The 9,875-nt window shown below is 32.8% G+C and overlaps 1 protein-coding gene across 1 annotated transcript; it reads right to left on the minus strand.

Annotated features, from left to right (window-relative positions):
* Positions 1-954: 954 nt before the first annotated feature.
* Positions 955-8,124, minus strand: LOC102608002 (phenylacetaldehyde reductase-like). Its single transcript, XM_006470572.3, has 6 exons — positions 7,954-8,124; positions 5,697-5,866; positions 3,471-3,662; positions 2,473-2,635; positions 1,594-1,780; positions 955-1,284 (listed from the first exon to the last, which is right to left on the minus strand). Exons 1-6 carry the CDS (start codon positions 8,081-8,083, stop codon positions 1,140-1,142), a joined length of 987 nt encoding a protein of 328 aa, XP_006470635.1. The 5' UTR covers positions 8,084-8,124; the 3' UTR covers positions 955-1,139.
* Between the last annotated feature and the right edge of the window lie 1,751 nt (positions 8,125-9,875).

Raw genomic sequence — 9,875 nt, forward strand, 5'->3', positions numbered from 1 at the left:
TGGCAAAATTCATTCAATTTGTCTTGCTCAGCCTTCTGCGCGTTCTCTAAGTTTCTTAAACTTCCTTTTTTTGTTACAAAATCCTCTGCTAATGGAAACTGATAAAAAACAACATTCTATTTCTCAAAACAAGGGATTAATATTGAATAAGCTTGATCATCATCTTTTTTTAAGAACAAGAAGCCAATATCATTAACACTTCAATTCATGACTGAAGCTGAAGATATGGAAAAAATATATATATATATATATCAAAGCAAAGAAACACACCGTTGCTTTTCGTTTAGAAATGAAACTGTCTTTCTCGAAACAAGAAGCCAATATCATTATCGCCACTATTTATCTAATTTCACCACCTCCTTATTTGGTAGCAGTCTCTTTGACCACCATTTGGCGGTCAATAATTCACAACAGAAGATTTTTGTTTTTTGCAAATGTGCTTAAAAATACAAATGGTCAATAACTCACAAAAATCTTTTTTGCGAGAAGATTTTTGTTGAACTACCACATGTGCTTAAGAACATCCACTCCACTATTAGACTAAAGCTTTAGTTGCAAGTAAGTAGAAAATTTTAAATTAAATTTATTGCGTGATTGAAAATAACGAATTACCAAAATATCAATGTTGGGATCAAATACTTGCAATATTTGAAGAGTAATATTGTGCTTATTTATTGTGATCGCTCAGTTGAAATACTCACTGATACATTGATCCTCACTAATTCACTAATCCACACGAGCGTTGATGCTTTTATTTTTGCAAAGGAGAAGAGTATTGACTTGGTTACCATTAACCCGGCAATGGTTATTGGTCCTCTCTTACAGCCAACACTTAATACAAGTGCTGCTGCAGTTCCAAGCTTAATTAAAGGTATACAAAACCAAACCGTTTTCTTTCTCTTTTCTTGTTTTTGTTTATTGAATTTCTTTTATTTTGGTTGAAAAAGCAAAAAATTAAGAACAAATTTGTTCCTTCTACGTAAAAAATAATATAAAATACATATGCATACAGTAATTTAATCTGAAACAATAAAATACCAGTAGTAACAAACAGAACATTTGATCACACCAAACACCATGAGTCGGAGACCTTTTATTTATGTAACTTATAATAAGACTGCGAAGGAGCTACACAGGACTCAAAAATCAACAAATCCCTTCTCCTTCAGAGATTCAATTGTTTCTTTGAGGCTGACCTCCACTGGGATGAACTCGATACCCAGGTTTTTCACTTTTTCCTTCAAAACCTGATATGTCGGAACATGTGGCTTGTCGTCCGCACACCTACAAAGTTTTTGTCAGATGATTAACTTGTTTTGTCAATTGGGTAGGGGGAGAAAAGCACTTACATTTTAAATGAAATAACATTGATCTGACAATAAGGCGCAAATTGCAGCAAACAAATGAACACGATGAAAATGAAGAAAAAATATGACACAATATGAGTTTCCTCCATGATTAAATATGTTGAATTAAAGTGTTATACAAAGCAAGTATCATGGGATGCATGCACAAATGCTCTAAAGAACCTACTAGTGCCAGCAATGTTTTGTCCTTTACGGCTTTAACATTTAGGCAAATATGATAACTTACTTTTCTGGAAGCTGGAAAGCAGGGTAAAGCTCGCGTATAATGTTCACAATTTCTGAATAGTGTGAAACTCTTTCAACTAAACAATATCTTCCATTGGCTGATGGAACTTCAAATGCTTGAATATGTGCATTGGCAACATCTTTAACGTTAACCCATCCAAAAGTTACATTTGGGTAAGTTTGTGCTCCTGCATTAATGGGCAAAAGGAGAGAATACAAGGACATACTATTAGCAAACTTGAACAGTAACATGGATTGTATGGTATTCAAGTATCTGCATCCATAGGCCTCATACCAAATTCCCTCGTATTAGTTATTATTGACATGCGATAAAAGGAACTCAAAAAACACTAAAAGCCTTGCTAGAAGTTTCACCCAAACAAGAAGATCTATATAAGCAATTAAATAAAATAAGTCAATGCTAAGCCAAAACAAAGCTAGTTAATTTCCTTGAATACTAAACAGTTAGAACATGATGCAAATCCATTAGACGACAATTTTGTACAAATTTAAATATCCCTTAGCAAGATTTAGTTTTGCAGTATTTTACAAAACATCCCCATTCAAAAAAACCAGCAAGGAGGCAAATACCGCTGATCAACACTAATTAACACAACAGCGACATCAGAACCAGCATCCCTTCATTAAAATACTCAGCCTTCTGAAAGTTCATCAAATGTTGTTTCACTATTGACATGTTGCACTTCCTACTTCTACGAGCCAGCCAACTGGAAAATTTCCAGACTTTGTAGCTGGTCAACTACATGAACTAATTCAATTGCACAATATGTTGACTTCAATGACAAACATAAAAGGTAAATAATGTTTTTTTTTTTGGGGGGGGGGGGGGGGCGCAGCATTGCAGGCAGTAAACATATACCTTTAATTAAGCTTAGAACTGCAGCAGCACTTGTGTTAAGTGTTGGCTGTAAGAGAGGACCAATAACCATTGCCGGGTTAATGGTAACCAAGTCAATACTCTTCTCCTTTGCAAATTTCCAAGCTGCATCCTCAGCCAATGTCTTTGAAAGTGGATACCAGAGCTAAAAACCCCAAAAAAAACAAAGAACTTGAGAATAATATATAATTGCTACGTGGATAAGAGCACAATCATTTCCTTTTTTATAAATAGACTCACAAGCCAATGGATTCTTGCAAATTTATTTAGTAGCCGGGCATAAGTGAAATTGGCTGGTCTATACAACCTTGAAATTAAAAGCCTAATATAGGTTATGCCAAATCTGAAGTAAACTAACATGTTTAAAACACTAAAACTGTATCAAAATTAGCACAAAACTATTTCTTGCAAAGAATCAAGCAGATTTAAGTCACTAGAAAAAAAAACAAAATGAGGTTGAGGTAAATAAATTTCCCTAGACGCATCGAGGAAAAGACCTAAACACCAAAATTCCAAATTAGGAGTGGAAATATATATATATATATCCATGCCCTCTATCACTGCATGACCCGAGGTTTTAGACATGTATGTATTACACTTAGAAAATAAAAATAAAATAGTGATAGTCAAAAAACTTTTCCATGTCGTGTTAAAGGAGTTCGCAAACAACCAAGGAATCCTCTAAATTCCAAAAAATAAATAAATATCTAAACATGTTATCCCTCTTACCGGACAACCATAATGGTTACTATGAATAAAAAGAGAAGAGAAGGCTGAGCTACCTACTACTCATTCATGAACCTACCTACTACTCATTCATGAACAATCTTGCAATTAACCTAAAGCAATGATGTAACCAATCTCCTATGAGTAATATTTGTTTATATCTGTCTTTTAATCTTCATTGCACTATAACAGAATGAAACATCATAAGAAACACTACCAATTAGGCGAGGAGAAACAACATCATGCATACAGACCTCTGATTGCTTGCAAACCTCCGGATCCGAGAACCAAGTCTCATCAACTACCACATCAGGGGTTCGAGGTTTTCCAGTGTTTAAAACTGCAGCCATTGAAGATGTTAAAACCACTCGTTTGATAGAAGGGAACTTCGCACATGAGTTAAGAACATTAAGAGTTCCTTTCACAGCAGGATCAAGTAACTCCACCTGAAATGAGAAAAACTGTTAAGTAGTGGAGACAACAACGGGCAAATTTTTTTGCCAATATGTTTTGTATACATGAAGCATCACAAAATTTGCAGCACAATGTTCCAGAACATTAGAAGACAATTGACACTGTAGTTTTAAAATACTATTCATTCTCTTGTCATAATTACTGTCAAATGAACAAGCAGTAATAGCAAAAGTAATTCTTATGAAAGAAAATATAAAGCAAAAGAGTATAGTTGAACTTTAACTTCCTTGCAAAAATTGCAAAGCTAAATTAACCTCCTCAGTACGTCCAGATTATAATTTCAGAGAAAAATCATCTGCCAATTACATTTATTGGTTTTTTAAGAGCCAAAAGGTTCCCTCTAGGCCTCTATTACTTTTTTATTTTGTGTAATTAGGAGCTGCTGCATCCTAAAAGGCTTCACAATCCTAGTGAGGTGTAAGGTTTTGAATGTTTTGTTTTCATCGGGACTACTTCTCATCCTAGTTTAATTGTTTTTGTAGATTTGTAGTCACAGCAATCCTAGTACATCTCTTTTATAGTTTAATGTAATATTTTGTTTCTTAGCAAAATGAGCCAAAATATCCCACTTTCTCGTCATAAGTTAACGGACATTTAATAATCAATTTTATCAAATAAGGTCCTTCATCAGAGTCCTCTCAACCCTTTTCCCCTTTTCAATATTGCTCTGTCAGCTGGCTCGAACCCTCCTACTCATCTTTCTTTTTCACTTCTTACATGGATATTTCAGGATCTATCTTGTTCATATATCCTATTGAATAAAAATGCACACCTATATAATTAAAATGACATAAAAAAATATTGTAATATAAACTGAAGTTCTGCATAAGAGCATCATCTTCAAACAAAAAAGTAAGCATACAGACAGCGTTTTGATTTGAAAAGGCTATATTATTTCAAGAATAGAGAAGGTTTTCTGCAAAGAAATTACAAAATATAAAGAAAATAATTGGATGGCTAAATGTTGAAAGGTTTACTGTGAAGGTTTCTCATCCTCAATGTGGATGTGAAAGGAACGCTACATTGTTTATACCTCTGTGCCATAGCAACACACATCACATCTAGACAGGGTTGAGGGTAATCTCTCATGATACATCCTATAATCACCGTAAGCTCTCATCACCATCTTCTTGAAGAAAACAAGAACTGACAATTCTTTCTATCCTAACAAAGTAAACATATAGAAGTGGCTGACAATTTAATGCTATGTTGATAAACATTAACATCTTCCAAATCTAATGACATTACAGCCTTCTTCCATATCAAAACATCAGAACTATTCAAGGTATGTTCTAAGGCACTCTCATAGCATTAAGGAATTTAAAATCCACCTTTCAGAGCTCAGAATCAGGAACAAGTCTGTTACTTGACTACATTTGTCCCCCGCATACCCAAGCACTTAGAGCTTCCTATGTGTTTGACTCAGACTAAAATTAATGTCATACAAGCATGATAATTAGGCGGAAAGAACCGGAAGAGAAAAAAAGGCAAGAGGGAATTAGATCGTGGAAAAAGTTTGTTTCAAAAGGATGAAATATTTCCTAATGTAAAAGCTACTTTCAAACTTTCCCAACCCCTTCTCCAATGTCTGAAAGAAATTTACATTAAGTTCAAGAGAAATTTACTGCAAAACTTGACATATCATTGTACTTATCAATTTGTTTTATAGCAACACCAGTAACAAACAGATTTTAGTGATCGAGTTAATATATATAGAGTAACACCGATAACAAACAGATTTTAGTGACAAAAATCATAGTGTCAAGAAGGTGAAAGAAGTTGGAATTCAGAAACCCTTATTAAAAAAAGAAGGAAAAAAAAAAAAAGACACACCCAAACTAATCCATTCCAAAACCTGCAGTTAGCTGAGCAAAAAGTCCTGATGGGTAACTACTACAACTTCTTCAAATAGCATGCTACATCAATTTTATCCAACAAACTAGCAAAGCAAGTTAGAGCACAGGATTGTATTTAGAGTTCAGTATAGATTGCAAATATTAATTAACCTGCGGATCCTTGGCATCATGGTAAAAGGGAGATGCAGTATGGCAAACACCATCGCACCCATCAACAATTGAATCAAAGGATCCTTCTTCCAAAAGATTTGCCTTAAACAACTGAAGTCTTTCCGAAGCTCCATCAAGTGCAAGTAAGTGTCTTGTCTTTTTTGGATCATCTGAACAAAAATATAACCAGAATAAAATTATCAATCTATACCAGAAACTGGTGCCTATGAAGATAAAATTATTCTATGAAAAAGTTTGAATAATTTCCAGGTCTCATATTCCCTGAAAAGAAGAATGCAAAAGTAAACCCAATCATTGCTTCTTATCAAAAAGGGATGAAAGAAGGGAAAAATGAAAACAAAAGTCATCCAGTTTTAATAAACTATACATTCAGAAACTAGCAACTTCAGAGCAATAATATTTCTCTGAAGTACAGCATACTGAAATTATTAGAAGCAAAAAATTTAAAGTGCACCAGCAAGTTGATGCCCTCCCAATGAAGGTTGGGAACTTGCAGGAAAACTGACCCTCAAATCTGTTGGACCCTCACTGATTCTTGAAATCAACAGCAAAACAAACCTTAATGTGATAGTAACGTTTATAACATTTGTAAACCTTCAAGGATCAAAGATAATCTATGTGTCCACTGGATACAACACCAGTAATGACTAACAGAGGTGGGTAGAGGAAGAAAAGAAACATGTTTATCAGAAAACATAAAGAACTCATAATGACTATCCAATTTTGCCTCAACCAACCATGAATTTATCAATTTCTGATAGCTCACAGGCCACACAGTAAAGCATGACTACAACCAGACATACCATATTTGATACAGCATTCCAGAGCAGGGGAAAAAATTTAGATATGAAGTAATGGATACAATTAAGTTTTTTGGGTAATTTTTAAAAATCTCCCCTGAGGTTTGGACTTGTTGCAAGTAGATGGCGAGAATTTGTTTATTTGTAAAAAACCCCCTACCGTCAGTTAACTTTAACATTGACCGTTAGTTGACTGTGCAAAGACAATATTACCCTTAACAACAGTTTGTAGATGGAAATAACTAAAAAAAAATTAAAATTATTGGCGCGAAAAGCACAAACCCTATTTTTTGACAATTTTATCCTTGTCAATTCTAAAGATTTACACTATCATAGGTAAAGATTATAACTATTTCATTTTCAAGTTTTTAATTTTATCTTTTTTGTAGGAACTTTAAGAAAATATCAATAATTTAAAGAGAATTTTTAAAATTTTTAATTTTATTTTTTTTGTAGGAACTTTAAGAAAATATCAATAATTTAAAGAGGGTAAAATAACCAACAATTTTAATTTTTTTTTTAGTTATTTTCGTTTACAAACTGTTGTTAAGGGTAATATTGTCTTTGCATAGTCAACTAACGGTCAATGTTAAAGTTAACTAACGGTAGGGGGTTTTTTACAAATAAATAAATTCTCGCCATCTACTTGCAACAAGCCTAAACCTCAGGGGAGGTTTTTAAAAATTATCCTAAGTTTTTTTCCCCTCGATTTTTCAATCACACTTACACAGCATGAATATTTACTAAAGAAACTTGTGCCGATCAGTGTAAGTGCTGTTAGCTGTAAGGTAGACTACGCTCAAAGATGGACACACTAACGTGTACAGGAAATAGAAATCTATAATGCTAATTTTATTAAGAAAGTGTTCGACAATTAAGCTTTGACTCAAAACAAACTGGAAATATATGATCTATCTCTACTCCGACTTGTCTCTCTCAAAATTAAATCTTTGCAATCTTCACAGTGAACAGAGCCTCCCACATGCATTTCTATGTTGATTCTAGGATATTAAACGAGTAACCATGATTCACTGACATACAGAGGTACCAACATATACAAGTATTGCGAAATATTTCCGCTAAATTTTTTTCATGTGTACAACTCAACCAATCATGAACAAGAGAAAGAACAAAAAGTTAAAAATTAAAGTCTCTAAGATTAAATTGGATATATCATGTAAGACCCCAATCAATCAATAAATTCATAATTCAGATAAAAAATAATGACAATAATTATAATAATAAGACAAAATCTTGATATGGGCATGCTCTAATTTTGCATGCATGAACACACATCACATTAATCCAAACAAATCACACACCGTAATACACAAAACCATCAAAAAATGAAATCCCAGAAATATTTTTTTATCATACACATTTACACATAAAAGATAAAAAAATGAATCAGTAAAAAAAAGAAGTAAAAAACTGACTGGGATCACGAACAGAGGCCTTGACAGTGTAGCCACGAGAAAGAAGAAGCTTGACAAGCCATGAAGCTATGTAACCCGATGCTCCGGTCACGCATACGACCTTCCCCGCTGCTGCTGCTACACTGCTCATTGTCAACTACTGATTCTCGCAATCGTTAACGTCTTGGAGTTTGCTTCTTCTTTATTTATACGCGTAAGAGTATTTTCACTTTACGTAAGTGTGGATTGATATGTCATTTTACATCCAGGGATGGCTGCAGCGGGGAGAGGAGGGACCGATTGTTGAAAAGTCATGCACGTGACATTGAAATTCAAAAATGAATGCAAAATTTCAAATGGCTACCAAACATTTGAAGAAAAAATGGAAAGTTGGTAAATTTGTCAAATTTGCCAAATGGACACCATTGACTATTGGCTTAGCTTAGCTTAGGTAGAATAGTAAAAGGGTTGGTGCAATAGTGCCATTATTTTCCCTATAAATAGATGACACTTCTTCCATGCTAAATCATTCCAAAATTGTTAAGCTTATAAGTTTCTAAGCTTTTGAGAGAAATGAGAGAAGTGTGTCTGGGGAATTTATTTTTCTTGCAGAGTGTGAGAGTACTGGGTATATTTGGGTTTCTGGGAAGTGAGATTCGTTACTCAAATATTGTATTCTATTAATTGTTAAATAAACAATTATTCTTTCTTGCCTCCGTGGATGTATGTTTAATTACCGAACCACGTAAATTCTGGTGTCTTTTATTTTTCTGTAATTATTTGGTGCGCTTGATTCCGCATTCCGCGCACAACACCAATATCTCGTGTTCATCTCGATATCCTGTATATATCTCCGTCTCTCCTATATTTCCGTCAAAATTATTTTTGAATTTAATTTAATTATATTAAAATAAAAAATTTAAATAAACTTTAATAATATATCTTACATTACATTAATCTATTATAAAAATCGCACTATAAAATATAAATTATCAGTATAATTATCTTCATCAATCTTTATGATTTTATAATAAAAAAATTATTTTTATGTGAGTAATGAAATGAGAATGAAACATGCTGCTGAGCTACAATGAAATAAGAACAAAGGGGGTGTTGATTGCGATGTGAATAATTTAAAAAAAAAATGAGTAAGATTGTGAGAGAGTGAATTAAGATTTGATTTATTGATTGTGGGCTTGTAAACTTTAGACTATTGTTAAGTTTAAATTACATCAAAACTTTTATATTAACTAATATTTATGTTATTTGTATAAATATTGTGATATTTGTTATTTTTACTAATATTAAATATTTTATAATTTAAATTTTATTATTTATTCACTAATAATTTTAAAAAAAATCAAAATAGAGAAATAAAGAAAATTTTGTTATTTATTCACTGATAATTTTAGAAAAAATTAAAAGAAAAAAATGGGGAGAAAATTGGAATTCTACCTCATCTCTTTTTCTTTTCCCATATAAAAAATTCGGTGAAAAATCAATTGGGTAAAACTCAATAAGATGAGTTGTTTCCATTCTTTTGTGTAAGGAGAGTTGGGGTCCTAGAGATTTCAAAATAATAATATCTTTTTATAAGTTGAAGGTGTAAAAATAAATATTTAATATTTTAGTTATTTTTAAATTTTAACAAATATTTCTATAATAAATCAAATTAAAAGTGGGACCATTTGTAACTTTTGAAAAATCAAACAGGGGCTTTATTCAGCCCCTCCGAGCTCTAATGCGGCGCCGCCACAGAATTCCACACGATCGTCGATGCTTTTATTTTTGGTACATTTGAACGTACAATGTCAGAAATGCGTGGCATGAAGCATCTCAGTGAAGTACAAAATCAAACCATTTCCTTTCTCTTTTATTGTTTTTATTTATTGAATTATTTTATTTTGGTTAAAAAGGCGAAAAATTGAGAATAAACTTGTCCC

The sequence above is a fragment of the Citrus sinensis genome, chromosome 2 (assembly GCF_022201045.2).
Source record: "Citrus sinensis cultivar Valencia sweet orange chromosome 2, DVS_A1.0, whole genome shotgun sequence".
In the NCBI taxonomy this organism is placed as follows: domain Eukaryota; kingdom Viridiplantae; phylum Streptophyta; class Magnoliopsida; order Sapindales; family Rutaceae; genus Citrus; species Citrus sinensis.

Bases quoted from the DNA above. Each gene is read 5' to 3' on its own strand.
- LOC102608002 (XM_006470572.3), bottom strand. From the start codon at position 8,083: ATGAGCAGTGTAGCAGCAGCAGCGGGGAAGGTCGTATGCGTGACCGGA. The intron at 5,867-7,953 runs GTCAGTTTTTTA...ATTTTTGTTCAG, and splicing joins GGCCTCTGTTCGTGATCCCA to ATGATCCAAAAAAGACAAGA. The intron at 2,636-3,470 runs GTCTGTATGCAT...TGGGGTTTTTAG, and splicing joins AGGTTTGCAAGCAATCAGAG to CTCTGGTATCCACTTTCAAA.